Here is a 26,081-nt window from a genome sequence, read left to right on the forward strand (position 1 = left end):
ATATATATGCAAATGATAAGTAGTATGGATAATAACATTGTTCTATCTTAAGTGCTAAAGATATTATGGACTTTATATGACTGTTTATTGTTATATTTAAATATTACTATCTATATACGGAGCTATCTTTATATGGCAAATGTCAGTTGTACCATGTTTGAAATTGTTAATAAAACGAAGTTAAAAAAAAAATAAAGCTACATATTGACCCCGGGCCCTGCCAGGCCCCGTCTTTACTGGACCACCATACACCAGTCACGGCTGCAATGCTCTGATGGCAGCCCTGATTGGAGCAATCGCACATCAAAGGACCATCGTTCCAATCACTGCTGGAGTTGGCACTGGGGATGCTGTTGATGCCATTCTCCAGCCTATTATCAGCGCTGTTATTGCACCAATCATAGCTGGACCTCAATGTTTCAGGTAATGTACACCCATTTATTAGGAAATGTGAAGATTTTCTAATTCTTCATTGAAAAGAAAAAAAAAAAAGAAAAAAGGAGATATTCAATAGTTTTTTCTTCAAAAAATTTATTTTTCAAAACTGTATTATATATGTAAAAGCATGTGGTATAACACAGAAAGCAGTGAAAGAATTCCCGGTATTTGACTTCTTAGCGTCTCATTTTTTGCCAGCCTCTTCTGCTTTCTTAGTGTCGGATGTGCCAATCTCAGCTCGGCTCTGGAAAGTTACTGGAATAGTGATCTCTGCAGACTGGATTGATGGCTTGGGGAGTGGTGCCTCAACTGTCAGAATGCCATCAGGAGAAAGAGAAGAAGTCACAGAAGTAATGTCCGCACCTGAGGGAAGGCTACAGAAAGAGAGCACAATTAATGCTGATCAGACACTGTCTTGCCTCAAAGTGAATGTCCACATATAAAAATGTTATAATTTAATAATTATTTAGTTTAATATTAATACTTTAATAAATGTCTTCTAACTGTAGCCAAGAAATTATTCAGTGCAGAAAATAGGACCTAATAGAACAATGTTGCAGACAAAAAGAAAAGTCACAGCCATGAAGGCGAGTATTATTGAGGGTAAAATCCATTTTTTTGTGAAAATCCATTTAAACACCCCCCCCCCCCACAAATATAGCACAGGTATACCACCAAACCTTGGCAGGACCTACACATTACAGTGTTTAGCCTTATTCAATGTGACTAGGGGAACTGAGAGAAGCCTATACTGGCCCTAATGTTAGGGACTCTGAGCTCACCCTAACACCCGGAGGTACCCTTAATGGTAGGGAGGTCCGGGTTTCCAACCTAGGCCCTATCTCCTGTCCTTGTCCTGATGTTATGAACCCCCCCTCCACAACCCACCACCCGTGTGGATTGGGAAAGACCTGAAGACTACACGTCACCAACAAATATGAACAAATAGGGGTGTCAACAAAAACACTCAGCAACCACACACCAAGGAGCCACTAAAAGTGTATGAGGGGAAACAACATAAAAGGGGGAAGAATGAAGACTACTGGGAAACTATCATACAATAAACAGACACACCTGAAAAATGCTATGCTGCAGCCCAAAACACAACCGAGAGAGAGCGTTCCACAGCACCTTCCACCTCCTGGCCAAGCTTCCAAATGATGAAAATAACCGACACCCTCTGGTGGACATAGAGAGTATTTATAGAACCTGAGCATGGTCCCCACCGGAAACACCTGACCAGGTGTCAGGAGCTGCTGGAATTAACCCTCTCCTCCCCAAAGGAAAGGGAATTCATTTAATCTGCAGAGTCCCACAAGAAAAAGTGATACTCTGACCGAGAACATGTCCAAAACTCTGCAACAGGGGAAAGTGAATGACACCTACACACACCTGTATATAAATACCCAGTGTCGTCACATCCTCACAACAAAACATTAACCAATCACACGTTTCCCAATAAACATGATACCTGAGCATATTCAAATAAATGTGAACCAGATACCAAGCAAAGAAAATCTTATGAAACACAATACACATAAATAGATATTGAATAATAAATAAGGCTAAGCGCCGAAATGCGTAGGTCCAGCCGAGGTTGTGGTAAACCTGTGTTATATCTGTGTTTTAATAATGGATTTTCACAAATAAACTGTATCTTACCCTCAATTATCCTCGCCATTGCTGGAGACTTTCAATTTTGTCTGCAGTATTTTATCCCACCCCAGGCAGGGCCGCTCCTGGCGTAGGCTGTGATTCCATCCAGATGAAATTATAAATGGTCAGCTGAATGCCTTTTCTTTCTAATTGCTTCTAAATGAATAATGATCTTGATTGTTTTAGACTGGCCTTTTGTACGTCAGTCTTGATGAAGAGTGCGGTGAAATAATGTGCCACCTAATTTGGCGCATCTTTCAACTGCCATGTGTCATCCAAAGATATATACTCCAATCTTTGGAAAATATTTCTGTCCTAATTTACACCACTTTTGTAGTACAAATTATGAATTTGTCTACCACACCCCCTCTGGGTAAGATAGACCTACTTTTCAAAAATTTGTCAGAGCTGGTTAATTCTGGGGTAAAAACACTAAAACTCACAAAACTTTTGCCAATCAACAAGTTGGACCAATTTTTTAAACACTTGTAAACCAGAAATCTGGCAAAAACTGATTTAGATTTACAGTTGTCAGTCACCAACACAAGTATGAAAATGATAAGAAACTGCTGAAACAAATCTTTGTCTCTAACAGTGGTTTCCAGAAGTTGATATAGGCAGTATATATATATATATATATATATATACACATACACAGTGTATGTACAGTATATATACTGATAAGCAATAATGTTATGATTGAAGCAAAGCAGCTCTGTCACATAGAAGTACGGACTCCACGAAATCTTCTGAAGTGTATAGGGATGTCTGACACAAAAGTATTGGCAGTAGATTCTTTTATGACACATTCATGCATTGAGTATTTGGTGAGTTTTTACCTCAGCATCTGTAAGGCCACGTGCACATGCTGTGTATTTGGTAAATATTTTATTTTACCTCAGTATATGTAAGGCCACGTGCACACGTTCAATATTTGGTGAGTTTTTTTACCTGAGTATTTGCAAGGCAAAACCAGGAGTGGGTAAAAAATGCAGAAATGGTGCCCATGTATTATACTTTTCATCTGATTGTTCTCTTCCTGGTTTTGGCTTACAAATACTGAGGTAAAAAAACTCCCCAAATACTGTACGTGTGCATGTGGCCTTACATATACTGAGGTAAAAAACTCACCAAATACTTTGGGTGTGCACATGGCCTTAATTTTCTAAACTTTGAGATGGAGCTTCCATGGAATGGGTTTGATTTTCCACACCTACCAGAAATGCTAGATTGGTCTGAGATCTAAAGAATTTAGGGGCCAAGTCAACACCTTGAACTTTTTGTTATATGCTCAAAAAATTCCTAAGCAATATTTTTTAGTGTGACTTATTATTACTGTGCATTATCATGCTGATAGAGGGCATAACCAGGTATACTGTTGTCATGATGGGTTGTTCTTGGTCTGCAACAAGATTTAGATATGTATCAGAGTAAAGGCCGCTTCACACGCAACGACATCGCTAACGAGATATCGTTGGGGTCACGGAATTCGTGACGCACATCCGGCCTTGTTAGCGACGTCATTGCATGTGACACCTACGAGCGACCGCTAACGATCAAAAATACTCACCTAATCGTTGATCGTTGACACATCGTTCCTTTCCCAAATGTCGTTGCTGGTGTTGGATGCAGGTTGTTCGTCGTTCCTGAGGCAGCACATATCGCTATATGTGACACCCCAGGAACGAGGAACAACAACGTACCTGCGTCCTGTCGGCAATGAGGTGGGCGTGTTGTTAATGTGGCTGGTCTCCGCCCCTCCACTTCTATTGGCGGGCCGCTGTGTGACATCGCTGTGACGGCGCACGAACCACCCCCTTAAATAAGAGGTTGCTCGCCGCCCACAGTGACGTCGCTAGGAAGGTAAGTACGTGGGACGCGCACTACCGATTTTGTCCGCCATGGGCAGCGATTTGCCCATGACGCACAAATGACGGGTGCGGGTGCTTTCGGTAGCGATATCGTTAGCGATGTCGCTGCGTGTAAAGTGCCCTTTAAGCACATATGAATTCCAGGATCAAGGCTTCTCTGCTTAACCTTGCCCACAGAATCACACTGTTTCTGCCAGATTTCTTAGTTCAAATAGCACACCCAGGTGCCATTTCGTCAACAATGAAGTGACGCACCCCTGGTCAGGAACGATTTTTCAGATCAGGCCATCTTATCTTATTGTTTCTGTTGGCTGAGATCTAGTATGTAAAAGGATTGTCTGGGACTTTAACATTGATGATCTATAATTAGTTTAGGTTATCAATGTCTGATTGATTAGAATGCAACAGCTGACACCCCCGTCGATCAGCTGTTTCTTGCACTGTCACAAGCCAGAACTACTCAGTTGTGGAGCTGTACAGCTCTGTTGATAGAATATAAGTCGCAGCCAGGTACTGTACATCATGTATTAATTCAAATAGGTTGCAGATATGCAGTACCCTGCTATGGCTATTATACAGTTGACTGATCTGTGCAGCTCCCCAACTGAGTAGTTGAGTCCAGGGGCGGCATCAGGAACAGTTGATCAGTGTGGGTGCCGGGTGTCGCACTCCATACCAATCAGACATTAATAACTTATCCTAAGGATATGTAACCAGTGTCAAAAGTCTCGGACAACCACTTTGAGGGTCCATGGTAAACAGGTAGTGGACAGGGATCAGAATTAAGCTCTGACCACTTCACAGCTATACACCCCCATATACAGCTATCTCCAAGGTACCAAATGGTCCCATAATTTTCTGTTTTTACCAGCTTTAACTTTTTCAGAACATTGCATGAGAGTAGCTTTTCTATAAGACTGGACCAGATCCGCTGGCCTTTCCTCCTAATGTGCTTCAAGTAAACTTTGGGGCCCATAATACTGTCACCAGTTCTCTAATTGTCCTTACTTGAACCTTTTTTGTTAAGCACCAACCACTGCTTATGAGAAGCACCTCATTAGAACTGACATTTTAAGGATGCTAACACCCAGTCATCCAGCCATCACAATTTATCTATTTCCAGTCTTTCTGCTTACGTTTACTATTTTTTCCTGCTTCAAACACATCAATTTAAAAAACGGACTATTTTTTTTATCTCCTAATACACCCTACCCCTAGACAGATGTCATCAAAATAAGATTTTCGCTTTACCAGCCAGTTGTTTTAATGATATGGCTCATCGTTGTATATACAATAATATTGAAGGTAGCATGCAAGTAACAAGTAAAATGATTGCTCCTGTCTTTACTAGAGTTGAGCGCGGTTCGCGGTTCTCCAGTTCTAGGCTCGAGTGATTTTTGGGCTGTTCGAGATCGAACTAGAACTCGAGCTTTTTGCTAAAAGCTCGATAGTTCAAGATACGTTCGAGAACGGTTCTAGCAGCAAAAAGCAGGGCTTTTTACAGCTACAGTGTGCAGGAGCCATCGCTGGCAGCCTGCCAGAAGCTGGTAACCAAGATAAACATCGGGTATCCAAGCAAAGCGCTTTGGTTAGTAACCCGATGTTTATCTTAGTTACGTGCAGGAAGCCCACACTTCCTGCTCAGCTCACTCCGCCCCCTCCTGCCCGCGGCATGTATACATACATACACACACACACACACACTCTCACTCACGCACACCCCCCCCCCTCCCAGGTACAGTGTGCAGGAGCCATCGCTGGCAGCCTGCCACAAGCTGGTAACCAAGATAAACATCGGGTATCCAAGCAAAGCGCTTTGGTTAGTAACCCGATGTTTATCTTAGTTACGTGCAGGAAGCCCACACTCCCCGCTCAGCTCGCTCAGCCCCCTCCTGCCCGCGGCATGTATACATACATATACACACACGCACACACACACACAATCTCACCCCCCCCCGCTCGGCTTACCTGCGGTGATGAAGTCCCGCCATCCCGACCTCAGCGCTGTCACTGTCCTCCATGGCCGCCGCTTGTCACATCACCTATCGCTTCCGACCCGAGACTGACACTGGCGGTGACGTCGCGGACCTCTCGCGATACTTGATGTGAAGGCGCCGGTCATTGAACTCAGTGACAGGGGCTGTCGGCAGTGCTGGAGATCAGCGCAGGTAATGTACCTCGCTGACAGCAGCACTTGTCATCCCCTGCAGTGACCTGGGCTGACCCATTGATGTTAGCTCAGGTCACTGCATTGCTCTCCCAGCCAATGGGGAACATCCTGCTCTTCATTGACTGGGACAGTGTGGATCGTCATGGCAACCCCTTGGATTACACCAGACCTGGATTTGTTTTTCTTTCTAATAAATTGGTTAAAGAGGGAATGTTTTGGGGAGTGTTTTTTCAAATAAAAATGTGTTTGTCGTCTATTTTTTTTTATTACTGACTGGGTTGGTGATGTCGGGTATCTGATAGACGCCTGACCTCACCAACCCCAGGGCTTGATGCCAGGTGACATTACACATCTGGTATTAACCCCATATATTACCCCGTTTGCCACCGCACCAGGGCGCGGGATGAGCTGGGGCGAAGCACCAGGATTGGCGCATCTAATGGATGCGCCACTTCTGGGGCGGCTGCGGCCTGCTATTTTTAGGCTTGGGAGAGTCCAATAACCATGGACCTCCCTAGTCTGAGAATATCAGGCCCCAGCTGTCTGCTTTACCTTGGCTGGTGATCCAATTTTGGGGGACCCCTACGTGTTTTTTTTTTTTAAATTATTTATTTAATTTAAAATAACAGCGTGGGGTGCCCTCAGTTTTGGATTACCAGCCAAGGTGAGGTTGCCAGCTGTGGTCTGCAGGCTGCAGCCGTCTGCTTTACCCTAGCTGGCTACAAAACTAGGGGGAACCCTACGTCATTTTTTTTTTTTCATTTTTTTGGCTAAATACAAAGCTAAGCACCCCTTAGTGCCACATGAAAGGCACCAAAAGGTGCTCCACTTTTTCTCCACTTTTTCTCCACTTTTTCTCCATTTATTCTCCACTTTTTCTCCATTTATTCTCCACTTTTTCTCCACTTTTTCTCCACTTTTTCTCCACTTTTTCTCCATTTTTTTCTCCATTTTTTCTCCACTTTTTCTCCACTTTTTTCTCCACTTTTTCTCCTCTTATGCTCCACTTTTTCTCCACTTTTTTCTCCACTTTTTTCTCCACTTTTTCTCCTCTTATGCTCCACTTTTTCTCCTCTCATGCTCCACTTTTTCTCCACTTTTTCTCCTCTTAATCTCCACTTTTTCTCCATTTATTCTCCACTTTTTCTCCACTTTTTCTCCATTTTTTTCTCCACTTTTTCTCCTCTTATGCTCCACTTTTTCTCCATTTTTTTCTCCATTTTTTCTCCACTTTTTCTCCACTTTTTTCTCCACTTTTTCTCCTCTTAATCTCCACTTTTTCTCCTCTTAATCTCCACTTTTTCTCCTCTTAATCTCCACTTTTTCTCCTCTTATGCTCCACTTTTTTCTCCACTTTTTTCTCCACTTTTTTCTCCACTTTTTTCTCCACTTTTTTCTCCACTTTTTTCTCCACTTTTTTCTCCACTTTTTCTCCACTTTCTCTCCACTTTTTCTCCACTTTTTCTCCTCTTATGCTCCACTTTTTCTCCTCTTATGCTCCACTTTTTCTCCACTTTTTCTCCACTTTTTCTCCACTTTTTCTCCTCTTATGCTCCACTTTTTCTCCACTTTTTCTCCACTTTTTCTCCTCTTATGCTCTACTTTTTCTCCACTTTTTCTCCTCTTAATCTCCACTTTTTCTCCTCTTATGCTCCACTTTTTCTCCACTTTTTCTCCACTTTTTTCTCCACTTTTTCTCCTCTTATGCTCCACTTTTTCTCCACTTTTTCTCCACTTTTTCTCCTCTTATGCTCCACTTTTTCTCCACTTTTTCTCCTCTTATGCTCCACTTTTTCTCCACTTTTTCTCCACTTTTTTCTCCACTTTTTCTCCTCTTATGCTCCACTTTTTCTCCACTTTTTCTCCTCTTATGCTCCACTTTTTCTCCACTTTTTTTCCACTTTTTCTCCACTTTTTTCTCCACTTTTTTCTCCACTTTTTCTCCACTTTTTCTCCTCTTATGCTCCACTTTTTCTCCACTTTTTCTCCACTTTTTCTCCACTTTTTTCTCCACTTTTTTCTCCACTTTTTTCTCCACTTTTTCTCCTCTTATGCTCCACTTTTTCTCCACTTTTTCTCCACTTTTTCTCCGTTCTTTTTCTATGGTCGGTCTACCCATTAGCTCTGCCATGCATACTGTAGCTCTACACCTACTGCACATGTTACTTTATGATTGACATCTCTTTCGTACCAGAGCTGTCTAAGCCTACTTTGACCCCATATTTGTCATTACTATATTGTCCTTGTACTGTATTATGACATTTGTATCATGTGTTTCATTTCTTGCTGTGTTGCAATTTTTTTGCTGCATCCCAATTGTACCTCTACATTGTTCGAGTTTATGTTATTGTTCTCTCACTCTTATGTGATACTGATTATTGTCATTTTTCATGATTACATGCAGATAAGTCCAATCTGACGAAGGCTCAGGCCGAAACGTCATTTGTAACTTGTTTTGGACAAAAACATATATGCTTATGAAAAAAAAATTTCTTAATACGGACCAATAAAGAGTGATTTTGCATTACTATCCATTGTGACTTACTGACTTAGTCTGGGAGATATAGAGTGCCGAGGTTACTCACTAATTTTATCTATTATTACCTCTGAGCACCTATATACCAGTGAGCAGAGCTTCCTCTACAGTAGTTCTCCTGATTAGGCATGCCCTTACCTCATGAGCAGGGCATTGCAGCTTTGGTAGCAACCATTACGACATGGACTCTGCTGCTGTGGACCCGGGGAGAGTGAGTGCAGATTCATTGCACCCACACTCCTCACATGAAGGGTCCGCACTCCTAGAAAATGGGGGATACGTTCCCTGAGTGTCTCCCCCCATATTCTAGACGGTCCAGAGTCGTCGTGGGACCCCTTTATTTTTTTTCTTACAATAAATTGGTGAAAGAGGAAATGTTTTGGGGACTGTTTTTTCAAATAAATTTCTTTTGTCGATTTTTTGTTTTTGTTAGTACTGACAGTTTATGATGTTGGGTATCTAATAGACGCCATGACATCACAAACTGCTGGGCTTGATCTCAGGTGACTTTACAGCTAGTATCAACCCGATTTATTACCCCGTTTGCCACTGCACCAGGGCACGGGATGAGCTGGGGTGAAGCGCCAGGATTGGCGCATCTAGTGGATGCGCCACGTCTGGGGTGCCTGCGGCCTGCTATTTTAGGCTGTGAAGGCCCAATAACTATGGACCTTCCCACCCTGAGAATACCAGACCACAGCTGTCCGCTTTACCTTGGCTGGTGATCCAATTTGGGGGGGACCCTACTTTTATTGTGTAATTATTAATATTTATAAAATAATTATAAAAAAGAGCCTGAGGGGACCTCCACATTGGATCCCCAACCACGGTAAAGCTGCCAGCTGTGGTTTTCAGGCTACAGCCATCTGCTTTACCCTAGCTGGCTATCAAAAATGGGGGGACCCAACGTAATTTTTTTTTTTTAAATAGAAAAAATTAATGGGCTTCCCTGTATTTTGATTGCCAACCAAGGTAACGGCAGGCAGATGGGGGTGGCAACCCATAGCTGTCTGCTTTATCTGCGCTGAGAATCAAAAATACCGCGGAGCGCTATGTCATTTTTTTAAAGATTTATTTTTACAGCACTGTGATGTCCAGCAATCAAAATACAGGGAAGCCCATTTTATTTTTAGTTATTTAAATAAATAATTAAAAAAAATATATATGGGCTCCCGCTGCATTTTTTGTATTGCTAGCTAAGGGTAATCCAAGCAGCTACTGGCTGCTAACCCCCACTGCTTGGTGTTACCTTCACTGGCAATGGAAAATCCAGGGAAGCATTTTTTATTTTTTTTGCCAAAAAACTACAAAAAAAAGGACGTGAGCTTCGCCATATTTTTGTATGCTAGCCAGGTATAGCAGGCAGGTGCTGGAAGAGTTGGATACAGCGCCAGAAGATGGCGCTTCTATGAAAATGCCATTTTCTGAGGTGGCTGCAGACTGCAATTCGCAGCAGTGGGGCCCAGAAAGCTCAGGCCAACCGGTGGTGCGGATTCCAATCCCCAGCTGCCTAGTTGTACCTGGCTGGACACAAAAATGGGGCAAAGCCTACGTCATTTGTTTTCTAATTATTTCATGAAATTCATGAAATAATAAAAAAAGGGCTTCCCCTTATTTTTGGTTCCCAGCCGGGTACAAATAGGCAACTGGGGGTTGGGGGCAGCCGTACCTGCCTGCTGTACCTGGCTAGCATACAAAAATATGGCGAAGCCCACATAATTTTTTCAGGGGGCAAAAAACTTCTGCATACAGTCCTGGATGGAGTATGCTGAGCCTTGTAGTTCTGCAGCTGCTGTCTGTCTGTATGGAGAAGAGCAGACAGCAGCTGCAGAACTACAAGGCTCAGCATACTCCATCCAGGACTGTATGCAGAAGTTTTTTGCCCACCAAAAAAATTACGTGGGCTTCGCCATATTTTTGTATGCTAGCCAGGTACAGCTGGCAGCCACGGGCTGCCTCCAACCCCCAGTTGCCTATTTGTACCCGGCTGGGAACCAAAAATATAGGGAAGCCCGTTTTTTTTAATTATTTCACTTATTTCATGAAATAATTAAAAAACAAATGACGTGGGCTTCGCCCTATTTTTGTGTCCAGCCGGGTACAACTAGGCAGCTGGGGATTGGAATCCGCAGCACAGGTTAGCCCGAGGTTTGTGGGCGCCTCTGCTGCGGATTTCAGTCCGCAGCCGTCCCAGAAAATGGCGCTCTCATAGAAGCGCCATCATCTGGCGCTGTATCCAACTCTTCCAACAGCCCTGGAGCCGGGTGGCTTGTTGGGTAATCATGAGTTAATACTGGCTTTGTTTTACCAGCCAGTATTAAGCCAGAGATTCTTAATGTCAGGCACGTTTGACCCGGCCATTAAGAATCTCCAATAAAGGGTTAAAAAAAAGACACCACACAGAGAAAAAATACTTTAAAAGAAATAAATACACAGACACATTAGAGACTCCATCTTTTTTACCCCCTGTCAGCCCTCCACGATCCTGCTCTTCTGTCTTCTTTCTTTCTAGTGTAGTAGTAGTGACGATTGTAGTGAGGAAGGATGAGATTCACCAGCTCATCACTTGGGGCTGGGGAACCTCCATCCTCACTACAATGCTCACTACAATCGCGAAGCAGCGTGCAGCCTTCACTCCGTGAGTGATCACTGCTGGCTGCTAGCGGTAACGCTGACAGACGCGTTACCATAGCAACGGTGCTCTCGGAGCCGCGGTTAGCGGTGACGTCACCGCTAACTGCGTTGCTATCGCAACGGTGATCTCCGTTAATGACCGGCTGTGTCAGCCGGTCCCTAACGGAACGGGGAGTCGACCGTGTGCTAGAGCATGTCGCCGGTACACGGCGATACACATATGTGCACCGTGTACCGGAGAGATGCACTCGCAGGTCCTACATGACGTGTCATAGTCATGTGACCAGTCTGTAGCCAATGAGATAATAGCCACGTGACTGGTCACATGGCTATTTTGACGTCACGATAGGTCCTGCTTCTCTGCTGGCAGTGCAGGTCACCGGGAGGATTCAGCGATCATCGGATGGAATAGCGGCAGGAGACAGAGTGCAGAAGGGATCGCGAGGACCGGTAAGTGTTATGGCAATGTTTATTAACTGTTTGTGTACATTTATAATGCATTTTTATGTGTTTGTGATTGCCTCCCATTATAGCCTATACGTTCGAGTTCGGTTCGTCGAACGTTCGACGAGCCGAACTCGAACGGGACCTCCGTTCGGCGAACCACCTCGAGCCGAACCGCGACCGGTTCGCTCATCTCTAGTCTTTACATATAAAGGTGAATGCAAGTTCACCAGCAGTGTGAAATATAATCATAAAAAAACTTTAATGGTTTTCTTGGCTGGTTTCCCACATGTCTATTCTCTTTAATCTTTTAGGCAATGCTTTTATCTCTCTTTGTACCTGGCACCTAACATTGAACACTACATGACAGCGAGTGACAACAGATTATCAGACACTTCTCCACTTGTAATCTCAGCCTTGGAATAATGGCTTTTCATTTTCTAGCTGAGAACCTGTTGCAAGTCAGATCTATATTTTACTTGCCCTTCACTGAAACCAAGCTCTTAAGGCTAATCCTCTTCAAGTCATTAGTAAAGCACTGCTAATACTATTACTACTAATAGTGAAAACTATAATTAACAAAGTTAAAAATAAAAAAATAAGATGATATACTGAATTCCATAAATTGATAAAAGGCATATACAGCAAATAAAATAAGTATTGAACACTTCATCAATTTTCTAAGTAAATATATTTCAAGAGGTGCTATTGACATGAATTTCTCACAAGATGTTGGTGAAAACCCATCCAATCCACACAGACAAAGAAATCAAATCACAGATGTCCATAAATTTAGTGATGTGTAATAGTGAGAAATGACACAGTGAAAAATTATTGACCACACTTACTAAAATGTATTTAAAACTTCATAGAAAAGCCTTGGTTGGTGATGACAGCTTCACGTTGCCTCTTGTATGAAGAAACTAGCCACATGCATTGCTCAGGTGTGATTTTGGCACATTTTTGTACACAAACACTCTTCAAATCCTAAAAGTTCCATGAACTGCTTCTATGAATTCTGAGCTTTAGTTCCTTACAAAAATGTTTTTTTATATATAGGTCATGTGATTGGCTGGGCCATTCTAGCAGCTTAATTTTTTTTCTCTGAAACCAACTGAATGTTTCCTTGGCAGTGTGTTTGGGATCATTGTCTTGCTGAAATATCCACCCTTGTTCCATCTTCATCATACTGGTAGATGGCAGCAGATCTTGAGACAGCTCACTGGTTTTACCCATCATGAATGGTCTCTTATGTGGTACTTTGGTAATCAAACACCTTTTTACAGGCCATCCGTTGAACCAGCTGATACTATTTTTTACTGACAGGCTTGTTTTCGAACTACTGATAGATTACAGCTGCTATCATGATGACTTTCCATGGCTTTGGAACCTCTCTTTCTTCATGTGTTCAATACTTTTTCCTTATGTCATGTTTTTATTATTAGGCACAACTTAATTTACGGAACTGTAAGGTTTGATTTCTTTAGCTGTATGGATTGGATGGTTTATTACCAACAAGTGGTGAGAAATTCATGTCAATAGCACCTTTAGAAATATATTTATTTTGAAAATGAATTAGAAAAAGATTTACAAAGATTGATCCTTTTATTAAAGAGGCCTACTATTTATATTTTCTTTCATTAAATGTGTGTATATGTGCATGTTACATAGTGTGAATGTATTAATAATATACTTGTGACGCCCTGGACCCCAGGGGTCACAGAATAACCCCACATACACACACACCCTCCCCTGGTCAGGAACACCAGTCAAACAAAACCCTTGTTGCCTCCCTCCAGGCTTGATGTCCACACCAGGTGGGGCGGAGCCAGGCGGTTGACCCCGCCCACCGAGGAGTTCACAGGCCTGGAGGTGGGAAAAGCCAGTGGAGTTCAGTTTTGAAGTTGAAGTGGAGAGGTGGAAGTGAGAGGAGCTAAGACTGTGTGTGTCTGGGTCGGAGTCCAGGCATGATCAGCAAGGTTGGCAGATGGTGGTGGCCGTCTGCAGGAGTTGGTGGAGGTTTGCGGAACCGTAGGACTGGGGTCGGGCCCGCCGGTACCGAACCGGGGAGCAGATTGAAGCCAAGCACGAAGGCAGGGTACTCAGACCCCGACTAGGCTCGGAAGCCGCCGTAAAGGTCAAATTCTCTGATTGCGGTCTGGACCTCAGGGGTTCATTCCCAACCAAGTCCCGTCAGAAGGCAACAGCCCAACCTATCCGGATAAGAGCCACCGCCAACGGCCAGAGATCCAAGGGCCAGTGCCTGCGGGCAAAATCGGCTCTCCCGACACATAAAAGCCGGGAAGCGGACTACCCGTGGGAATCCATAGGAATCAATCACTTACACATAGGTGCAGGGAAAGACAGCCACCATTAACCCGTCCGGGGAGAGTGAAGTCACCGCAGCCAACTGTGGGCCCCGTCCATCCAGCCGTTTGGTTTACCAGAGACTCTGTTCTTGTCTACCTGAGTGAGTACACCAGTGCCATACGGCACCGCGCTGCACCGCAACGTCGCACCCGCGTTCCACGCTGCCTCCCCGCATCGGCACCTGCACCTATAACCCTCCTCCCTACTCTCCAACCGGGGCCCCGGGACCAACAGCCCCTACCCACGGAGGGGTCAACAAACACCTTAGCTGCTCTCCGCCATCGCTCCCGGGATGCCCCGTCACCAGCAGCGGTGGTGCCCACCATCACCACGACCCGTGGGTGGCGTCACAACCGACATCCCACCACCAAACCTCCCCCCTTTTCACTCGTGGGTGAGGAGGCGCTGCTCGAGCCCCCGGGTCCGGCCCCATGCTCAAGCCACCGAGGAGCAGAAGCACCGGACCCGAGCGCCAGCAAAAACCCAGGCGAGCAGCGTTCCCGAACCCCTCCGCCCGCGACATACTCACCTACCGCCACTCTCTCCGGTGTCCAGCTCCTTTTTCTCCGCCTCTCGGGGACATCACTGCAGTGTCAATTAACCTGCTCACTCTGAGTTTGAGCTGGAAGTTTCTTTTACATTGTAAACTTATGGAGCCTTGTTCTGAGATTCCATAGATTTATTGTAAAAGCCAATTCCAGGTTACAAAGAGCACAGGGTGACCCAGATATTCTGCAAGGGGAGTGGCATTACTGAGAAGAGGAGAAGAACGGCGCCTGAAACTGGAGAGTGCAGCAGTAGGGGGAGTACCATGTTTTTCTGACTTTAAGACACACTTTTTAGTCTTGCTAAAATGTATGCGCATCTTATAGTCTGCAGTTAGTAAGGTCAGCAGTTCCAGACTTCCCTGAATCTACTTTAAATCATAGAGCATTCATAAGCGCTGTGCTCCTATCGCTGAGACAACTAAGCGGCTGCATATTTCTCTCCATCTGTGTAATTACTGCTGAGCAGGAGAGACTGAGCTGATCTTGCTGGAAGGTTATGAAAAGCTTGTGTACACATGAGGGTTACTAGGATGGATCTTTGGGGCACCGGCAGAAGAAAATAAGATTGTCACATGTAGATAGCAGGTTGATTTATACTTAGTAGAAGAGTCTGTCTCCCGGACAAAAGCCGATCTCCTGCATTTCCACGTGTTACTCTGTCTGCACCATATGAGATCTATGTGATGCAGTCCTTGTTTGTCCGCATTTATGTGTGGTCATGAAGGGCACAGCACTGCTTGATATAAAATAACTTGTACTAAAATGTACAGGAGGTTAAATCATGAATAAGGAGTTTAGGGGGCATAACTGAAAGATATTATACATGTAAAACACCAGGCACATAGATGATTCCACCATAAATGGACTTGTGCTCTCTATGAACAAGACAACCAAAGTAAACTTAATTGGGATCATGTTATGTCACTGTTGGGAACAGTATATAATGCCATTTGATTTTTGGTACAACCCCAGTAATAAACTTCTACCACTTTGGAATAAATCATTACTAGGGATGATCGAATACCTCAAATATTCAGCTTTGTGAATATTTGCCAAATAGGTCGCAGCTATTCGACTATTTGCAAATATTCGATGTGCAATGTACGTCTATGGGAAAACCGAATAACAACTATTCGGAACTATTCGGGATTCCCATAGACTTACCTTGTGTATTCGCATAGCGGTGACCTATTCGTCGGATATTCGCGAAGCCAAATATTTGAGGTATTCGATCATCCCTAATTATTACCCCTTTTCTACCCTAGAGCACCAAGAAAAGAATACTATTATAGAATCATAGAATGGTAGAGTTGAACGGGACCTCAAGGGCCAACGAGTCCAACCCCCTTGAGTGCAGGTTTTCCTAAATCATCCCAGATTTATGTTTATTCAGTTTCAGCTTGAAGATTTCCATTGATGGAGAGCTCACCACCTTCCATGATAGCCTGTTCCACTCCCTGACTGCCCTCACTGTCAGAAAGTTTTTCCTAATGTCTTATCTTAATCTCCTTCCTTTTAGTTTCATTTGGTTGCCTCTTGTACTTTTTTGTGCTGAGAATAGGGCAGTTCCCTCTGCACTGTGACTACCTCTCAGATATTTGTAGACCGCTATTAACTCTCATGTCAGCCTTCTCTTTTGCAAACTAAACATACCATAGTTCTTTTAGCCATTCTTCATAGGAAATGGTTTGCAGACCTTCTACCATCTTGGTTGCTCTTCTCTGGACTACAACTACAATACTACCATAAGCCAAACTGTGACTCTTCAGATTTTGTGTTATACCATGCCTGATTAAGAGACCTGAGTAGTCTTGAAAGTTTGCTATTTATTACCATTTTTTTCCGTCATCCATTATAAGGTATCAACCACTGAGGACTCTCATTTCTTTTAAACAATTTTTTTCTACCTACTGGCTAACACGGTGCAAAGATATATTTTACCTGTACTATAAAGCAGCAACATTACATCTTTACATTGCCATGGTAATTTTAATATCAGTTGTGTTTTTTTTTTCCTATTTTCTGTTGTCCAAACCTGGGTGTGTCGCGGGCGGAGGAGGGGACGCTGCGCTCTCCCACTGCTCGGGTCCGGCTTCCGCTGCTGCTGCGGCCTCCACTGCTCGGTGGCTTGAGCGATGGGCTGGATCCCGGGGACTTGAGTGGCGCTCCTCGCCCGTGAGTGAAAAGGGGATTGGTTTTGGGGGTTTATTGTCCGTGACGCCACCCACGGTTGTGGTGATTGTGTGGACACCACCGCTGCTCTGTATGGGGATCCCGGGAGCGGTGACAGGGAGCAGCAGAGTTGTTAGTTCTCCCCTCCGTGGGTAGGGGTTGGTTGTCCCGGGGCCCAGTGATGGGGTGGAGGATGAGGGATGGCAGGCCAGGTGCGGGGCCTGGTGAGGTGCAGGGTCGCGGGGGCAGCGCTGTGCCTCACGGCACGGTGGTACTCACTCAGCCTGAGACGGTGACACAGTTCTCGGTAAAACACACGGCTGGAAAGACGGTTCCCACGGACGGCTGCTGTTGCTTTTCCCTGGTAGTTAACAGTGACTGTCTCTTTCCCTGCACCTTGTGTAATGTTGGTAGCGATGGGTTCCCACCGGTAACCCGCTCCCCGACTTGGATATGGGCCGGAGGAGCCCCTCTTTGCCCGCAGGCGCTAGCCCTGAGAAACTGGTGCCTTGGCGGTGGCGGTGTCTCTCTCATACGGTTGGATGGTTGCCTTCAATCGGGACTTAGTTGTTTGGAGACCCGGAGGTCCCCTTCACTGACGGATTTGGCAAATTCACGGCGACTCCTAGCCTTGCCGGGATCCGAATGGTGCTGGCTTCTCCTTGTGTACCGGTCCGGTACCGCCGGGTCACCACCCGTCCACGGTCCTCACGGCACCTCCGATAGGCCACTCCTGCAGACGGTCACCGCCGTCTGCTAACCTTGCTGTTTCTGTCCGGGGCACACACCCGGACCAACTTCAGGCTCTTAAGCTGTCACTTTCCTCTTTTCACTTCCTCCTCCAAACTCTAACTCTTTCTGACTGCCTGTGTTCTCCCTCCTCCAGGACTGTGAACTCCTTGGTGGGTGGAGACCAACCGCCTGGCTCCACCCCCTGGTGTGGACATCAGCCCCTGGGGAAGGCAACAAGGATTTCTGGTCTAGCTTAGATGTGCCTAACCGGGGTGTAAGGTGTGGTGATGTCATTACCTGTGACCCCTGGCTTGCCCAGGGCGTCACAGGTGCGTCTTACAGTGTGAAAAATACAGTATACTAATACAGTATATTAATACACGTACACTATATTACATACATATATACATTGGTTTCATAAAAAAACAATAAAGAGGGGAATTCTTTAAATAATTACAGCATACAAAAACATGTATAGTATGAAATTATTGGCATCCAAGAAATAAAAAAGTATCATGTATGTATTTTATGTACTTACGTGTATTTTCTGGTAAAGCATCTAGAAATAAATCCATGCTCATCTTGTTTCTCCTCGTGCTTTCCTAAAACATTCCAAATACATAATCATTATCATTGTATTATATTATAAAACAGTAATTTATATTATCAGAGACATACAAATTTGGTCATATTTTTTAAGAATTGTTTGAAATGATTAAAAAAAAAATAATTGACCCTTAAATAGCCATTGATGCAGACAGTGCTGTGATGGTTCTTGCTAGTATTTACAATACATTGTATTGGCAGTGTATGGACTGGCTGCAGGTCTCCTGACCTGAACCCAGTAGCCTCATATATACTTATGATGCTGCTGAGTTTGTGTTGGGAGGCCTACGACCAGTCCATGCGTTATGGTCCATGATTGGACCGATCTATACAGACATCTGAATGAGCTCTTTGTGAACAGGCAAGAGTGGGCCTTTATGACGGGCATTTTTTTTAAAAATGTTTTGCTCTCTTTTTAGCAGCTATTATTTTTGTGTTTTTCATTGACGCGCCTGTTTTTTATGAGACAAATTGAATATTTTCAGCACTAATTTATGCTACATATAAATTACTTTGCATTTCTATAACTTTTCTTTGCTATGCAAGTATAAAGAAATGCAATTTTTATTTAGTTTTTTATATATATTTTTTACTGTTCATATTTCACACTAAATAAACTATTCAATGAATATTCCTAGTTATTGCTGTTGTGTGGATATCTAATATGTGTAGGGTTTTTTTTTGTTTTGTTTTTGTGATAGTTATGTAACTAAGAGTATTTTCCTTTAAAAAGTTGTTTTTATTTTATGTTTTCCTAGATAATTAAGGGCAGTATGAAGCTCGCTCAGGAGCTGAGACTACTTCATTCGTGGCAAGCTATGCAAGCTATGTCATATAGACGGCATCTGCCTGTTACTGCAGATGTTTGTTATAATTTAAAGGGAATCTGTTACCAGGATTTTGCAATGTAAGGCCTCTTTCACACGTCAGTGATTCTGGTACGTTTGTGCTTTTTTTTAAACGTACCAGAATCACTGACATACGCAGACCCATTATAATGAATAGGTCTGCTCACACATCAGTGATTTTTCACTGAACGTGTCTCCATGCAGCATGCTTATAAAATAAAAATCATTTTTACTCACCCGGCTAAAGCAATGTCCTCTGCAGCCCGTGCAGCCTGCTGCTTCTGAGCAGGCTCATTATTATTGCGCATATTCATGATGCACGACACAGCCGACCCGGAAGCAGCTGCTGCGGGGGTCAGCGCCGGCCGGATGCTGCACCGCGGGAGCGATCAGCACCATGGAGAGCGGGAGCGCACACAGGTGAGTTGATTTCTAAGTGCAATCACGGGCCATGGAGAACGGAGCCCGGCTTGCACTTAGACAACCCACGTATGCCATGATTCACGGTACACGGAGGGACATGTGCGTGTTTTACATGCCAGTGAAAAACGTCAGTGTTTTTCACTGACGTGTGAAACGGGCCTAAGCTGAAGACAGCATGCTGCAAGGGTTAAAAAATGAAAAACATCTGCGTTTCTCTTATTTTTGTGCGAGCTATTGTTTACTGATTCTAAAGACTGTATTGCTCTGTGATTAACATTGTTGTGACTCTTCTGCATGTGCAGACCAGTCAGACACGCCCACTGCTGTGATTGACACCTCACAGTCAATGCACAATCTCTATGTAGAGCCTGGTGTGGGCGGAGACAGCTCCCAGCTCTGCTACACTCAATTCTGAGATAAAGTTATAACAGATGCACCCTGTAATCTAAGTTAAGCATGGTTAGTTTCCGAATCTCTTTGTTTACATTATGCGGTTCTTAGATGAACTAGCAAAAACCTGATGGCAGATTCCTTTTAACCATTTAATTGCCAAAATTTGGTGTCAGCTTAATCTTAAGGACCCATAGAATAAATGAAGTTGTCCTTAATATTGTATTATGCAGCCCCCAGAGATATCCATATATAAGGCACCTCTATAGTCCATATATAAGGTGTCCTTCATATTGCATTATGCAGCCGAATAGACCTCCATGTATAATGCACCCCTATAGTCTATGTATAAGGTGTCATTCATATTGTATTATGCAGCCCTATACTCCTCCATGTATAATGCACAGATATATTCCATGTATAAGATGTCCTTCATATTGCATTATGCAACCCCATAGACCTTCATGTATAATGCAACCTTAGAGTCCATGTATAAGGAGTCCTTCATATTGCATTATGCAGCCCCATAGACCTCCATGTATAATGCAGCCCTATAGTCCATGTATTGTCAAGCCCTATAGTCCATGTATAATGCACCCCTATACTCATGGCAAACAGTGTAAAAACCAATGATGGAAATTCTATAGTTTTCCATTCCCCCACAGAGAGAATAAATAAAAGTTAATTATTAAGGTATATTTATTTAACATAGTACAAATGAAAAATTAAAGTAATGGTGGAAAAAAAATCCTTTCTATAGATAAATATAGTTCTCAGAATCTTGTAATGCTAAACATTTTTAAAAATCTTGTGGTCATCAAAATAGGCTTGGTCTCGAAGGGGTTAAAATAATACATTTGCTTTATGTACATGAAAACCAAGATGAAGAAGATGTGATGCCCGCTATCTGTAAAGACGTGTCACAATGACTCAGGTCACTTGTCAGTCAATCATCCAGAAGTGAAATACGGACATTTATTTATTATGCCAAGAAGGGAATAGGTTAATGCTGTATAAATGATAGAGCTGACATCTGAATTATCATCCTATCCCATTGTACATAAATCTTTAATGTGAAAAAAGCCTGTATTATCCATTGACCTGAGCTGGAGCTTAGCCCTTTATGTTCTTTGTGAGAGGGAATGACATGTCTCAGGGTGCAGATTAACCGCTAATAAGTCATAGTCAGATATTTCATGCATTGCGCAGATTGGCAGCGCTGCTATAAAGACATGTTCTCCTTACACCATTATACACAGCGGTCCACAATAAACATCACCTTCCTGCATTATAGACTAAAAGCCAACTAAAAGTCATATGAATATTTAATGCGCTGAGCCAGTGCTATCCATTACAAAATCACTATGCTTGCAGTTTATATCCTTCTTCTCTTCTAGGAGGAAAAATCAAGATTCTTGTATTCATGGAATGACTTATTCTTCTGCAGATCATGAAGTGCGGGGTGAGTCTGCCTTCTGCAGCCATAGCACTGTCCCTACATCATCTCCATTTAGTTCCGGAATAGTGGCAGATCTTTTGCTTTAAAAAGCTCTTTGGAAATCTAATGATGATTCATTTATTCATTGCTTCATCAATACGAGTGCCATTGCCATACGGCTTTTATACCAAACTAAAAACACTCTTCGAATGACCAGCTGAGGCACACTTAGCGATATTGACAGCAGTAAACTAAGACATTGGGGCTATGACAGCACTATCAAAGCAGAGGCCAAGAATAGGAAGGAAAAATGAGATAGCAAAATGTTTACACAAAACAGATCAGACACCCTGTATAGTCCGTGGTGTATTATTATTATTATTATTATTATTATTATTATCATCATCATTATTATTAATATTATTACTGTGTATTTTGTGACATCCATTACTGGATATTGCGGTCATAAATTACCTTTCAAAATGCTCATTTTATATCTCTCATGGTGGAAATGAATTGGCCGAGCTTCCTGCACATTATTCAATATATTGTCAAAAGCACATAGCACAGCGTTACTGGACTGTGCATTATTTATGGTGCTTGGCCTAATGCTAAGCCAAGAGCCATACTTTTAGAAATACAGTATTAGGCCCGTTTCACATGTCAGTGAAAAACAGTGACGTTTTTCACTGGCGTGTAAAACACGCACATGTCCCGGCGTGTGCCGTGATTCACGGCACACGTGGGTTGTCTAAGTGCAATCCGGGCTCCGTTCTCCGTGGCCCGTGATTGCACTTAGAAAACTACTCACCTGTGCGCGCTCCCGCTCTCCATGGTGCTGATCGCTCCCGCGGTGCAGCATCCGGCCGGCGCTGACCCCCGCAGCAGCTGCTTCCGGGTCGGCTGTGTCGCGCATAATGAATATGCGCGACAGTAATGAGCCGGCTCAGAAGCAGCAAGCTGCAGGGGCTGCAGAGGACATCGCTGGACGCCGGGTGAGTTAAAATGTTTTTTATTTTAAAAGCACGTTTTTTTCTGGCACGTGTTTCACGGACCACACCACTGCGTGGTCCGTGGAACATCAGTGATGCCAGAAAAATGGACATGTCTCCGTGCGGCAAACACGCACACGCGGGTACGCCGCATGGAGACACGTGCAGTGAAAAATCACTGACGTGTGAGCAGACCCTTTCATTGTAATGGGTCTGCGTATGTCAGTGATTCTGGTACGTTTAAAAAAAAGCACAAACGTACCAGAATCACTGACGTGTGAAAGGGGCCTTAGTGGGTTTTTAAGTTGCTTTAATGGTGACATTTTCCACCACTGGGTGTGAAGAACATAATATAATCTCAGTATGGTCATAACTAGTGATGAGCGAGCGTGCTCGGCACCACTTCATTGAGCATCGGAGTGCTCGGGTACTCGCGGAGCTCGGCCCAATATCGCGAGTGCTCTAATGCTTTGTCTGTGAATCAATGACCACAACACACAGGTTTGCTTCACTGAATGATGTGAGCAGGCACCCCAATGAGAGCTACTTGCAGTCTCTGAATGCACTGTTTTCGGATGTAGTAGTCAAAAGAAAAAAACTTGCCCTCCCGACAGAAATGTTCTCTTTATGGCTGGTTGTATGTGGGTGAAGAGCTGCTGCCCAATCAATGACTTCCTTTATACTCATTACTCGAGTTGAGCCATTTTAGAGCATTTGACCTGCTCGACTTGAGGAACAATCACATCTCTACTGATGAGCATCGAGGTTCATGGGTGCAAATCTAGTACTAAATATAATGGAAGTCAATGGGAAACGCAAGCATTTTTAAATTCCGATGCTTGATCAGGTAACAAGCAGTGGATAGCATGCGCTCTCATCACTAGTCATAATATCATATGGAAACGTGGAATATTTCTCAAAAGTACTGGTTGTACAGTGCTGGTTGTAGCTGTTTAATAATAAAAGTGACTAAAGCTTATCCACACGGTATTGAGAACTTATGAAGCATAAATTGGATGGAAGTGGTGAATTGGAATTATATCAATGTACATTGTCTTTTTTCCAGAGGATTTCAGTCTTTTGAAATACAAAAACTATAGCAATATCTGAACCATTTGGTATCTATATTACCACTGCCGTCTTTTTGCTTTCCCACAAGCCACCAATCAGGGGAAACTTGAGTTGGGCTGTAGACGTATTTGTTTCATGTCAAATGTGTGTTTTTTCTTTTGTACTGTAAGTACAATAAGTGCATACTTACTTTGGTCATGCAGAGTTTTAGACAAGAATTTTGGACCAAATTCTGCACCAAAATCCATTAATAAAGATATTATACAGTTTTTCACTGTGCTCCCTATTGATAGGAATAGGAAAACACGCCTGTGTTGCACAGAATTTTGGGGAGGGGTTCAGCATGGACAAACAGCAACATTTCACTTTCTATCTTAAAAAAAGCTCTGAATTTGGCTATAAAATTAAAGTATAAGCAAAAAAAAAACATTAACTCAAAAACCACATAATCAAGCACCAAACACTAAAGCTCCATGTAAAAAAAAATCTATGGGGACATAAACAAAATGAGGACTAGTTCCTACTGAGCTTCACTATCAGAAGGCATTTTTAGCTTTCTTTTTATAGAAAAAGTTAGATTAGAAAGACACTATGATGACAGCCGAGTGTCATCACCACTGTTGATCTGTGACTGATAGAAGTGCCATCTGTTCCAGTTGCTGCTTAAAACAAAGGAACTAGAAGTCCTAAATGTCAGATGTGGGATAAGTTCTCAGGTTGCATCTATCAACTTTTACACAATTTCTGTTGCTTACGTTATCTATTTTATCTTTCAGATTACATGACCAGTTTCTCCATATCTATAGACAATACGTAAGGTATATATTACATTTTCCCTAACACTATAACCTATTCGAATAGAAACATATGATGCTTCAGATCCATCAATTCATTGTCCCTCTACTGTAACTCGTTATTAGCACCAAATTAAAATACTGTAATGACTAATATTCTGAATTCTAACTATTTAATACACATTATTAGATGAGCTACTGTATAAATATATTATTAAGCACAATATGTACCTGTGATTTCCACAATGCCATCCTTTGTTTTCACAATCAGTTCTTCTGGAGAAAAGTGATTGACATCCAAACTGACCTTCCATTGGTCTGATGTATGGCGGATTTCAGATATTCCACTGCTGAGTTGCCTACTTAGAACCCTTTGGAAATCAGGCACAGTCGAACCAACAGGTGAAGCAACAGCAGGCGTGGTAGTTGGTGGCACAAGATCTACTGACTGACTAGGAAAAAGACGGACATAGCCTGGCCAGCTAGTGCTAGGCCATTGGTAAAAGTCTTCAGCTATTCTTGGCATACCAAATGACTGGTCAAACAATCGGCTGGTTCCTTGGTACCAGTCCCGGAATGGCTCCCAGCTGGGGGTTCGGAGGAAAGTGAAGGGTACTCTACGTTCAGACATTCTTGCTTGTGGATCAGTTAGGCAAGTTATCTGTTCTCTGTCTGGGCTGAGTCTGCTGTTGGCATTTGGAAGGTGCAGCTGTTTTATGGAGAGCCCCGTGATTATTTTTAGAACATGAAATGAGTGAGCTATAATTGGAGATTACTCAAATAGTTGTACTGGAAGGTTCTCATATCTTAGTATAACAATGCAGCTACAGATTATTGGTACCTACTTTATATTGTATGCGGTAAAAAGTTATAAATGTGTAAAGTACATTGCCATAAAACATGTACTGAAAAGTAGCAAATGTAAAATACATAAATGCTTTTTTGAGAATATATCTGCATAACACCTTTGACACTAAAGAAGTGATATCATCTGTTGATAGAAGATAGTCTCTTAATTATTTTTGGGTAGAGATAAGTGGAGGGGGCTCAGTGGTTACCACTGCAGTCTTGCAGCGCTGGGGTCCTGGGTTCAAATCCCATTAAGGACACCATCTGCAAGGAGTTTGTATGTTCTCCCCATGTTTGTGTGGGTTTCCTCCCACACTCCAAAAACATACTCACAGGGAACCTAGATTGTGAGCCCCAATGCGGGCAGTGTTGCCATTGTATGTAAAGCAATTAACAGCTCTATATAAATGAATAAATATTATTATTATTATTATTATTATTATTATCTTTTGAAATTCAAATTCACCAGTTTTGGCATATTTTCACTGAAAAAATTGATTCATGGCAAATATATTCTCATAAATCTCAACGCTGGAAAGCATATGATGGCTCGAGAAAGGGGAGAGAGACAGCCCCACTGATTATGAGAGGAGCATATACTCTATAGGAGAGAGAGAAGACCCCCGCTGACCTTAAGAGCATGCACATTACAGGAGAGAGACTTGTTACAGTAGAATAGAAAGAGAGAAAACCTAGCTGATCATAAGAGTTTTACACTCTACAAGAGAGAGAGAGAGAGAGAGAGGACCCAGCTGAGCATAACAGCTTATACTCTGCAGGAGAAAGAGGACCCCACTGAGCATAACAGCTTACACTCTGCAGGAGAGAGAGGACCCCAATGGCCATGGGTGTTTACACATTACAGGAGAGAGAGAGATCCCAGCTGATCATAAGAAGTTACACTCTACAGAGGAGAGAGAGAGAGAAATAAATACCTCACTCATTACAAAAGCCTACACTCTACAGAGAAGAGAGAAGAGCCCACTAATCTTAAGAGCTTACACGCTACAGAAGAGAAACTGAGTGACCCCGCTGATTGTAAGAACTTACACTCTACAGAGCAGAGAGACTCATCCAGTGACTCTGAAAATGAAAAATA

The 26,081-nt window shown here is 43.1% G+C and overlaps 1 protein-coding gene across 1 annotated transcript; it reads right to left on the minus strand.

Annotated features, from left to right (window-relative positions):
* Window positions 1-526: 526 nt before the first annotated feature.
* HSPB1 (heat shock protein family B (small) member 1) lies at window positions 527-24,832 on the minus strand. Its single transcript, XM_075334195.1, has 3 exons — window positions 24,365-24,832; window positions 18,110-18,173; window positions 527-812 (listed from the first exon to the last, which is right to left on the minus strand). Exons 1-3 carry the CDS (start codon window positions 24,762-24,764, stop codon window positions 623-625), a joined length of 654 nt encoding a protein of 217 aa, XP_075190310.1. The 5' UTR covers window positions 24,765-24,832; the 3' UTR covers window positions 527-622.
* Window positions 24,833-26,081: the final 1,249 nt, after the last annotated feature.

Source organism: Anomaloglossus baeobatrachus, chromosome 2 (assembly GCF_048569485.1).
Source record: "Anomaloglossus baeobatrachus isolate aAnoBae1 chromosome 2, aAnoBae1.hap1, whole genome shotgun sequence".
Lineage (NCBI taxonomy): Eukaryota > Metazoa > Chordata > Amphibia > Anura > Aromobatidae > Anomaloglossus > Anomaloglossus baeobatrachus.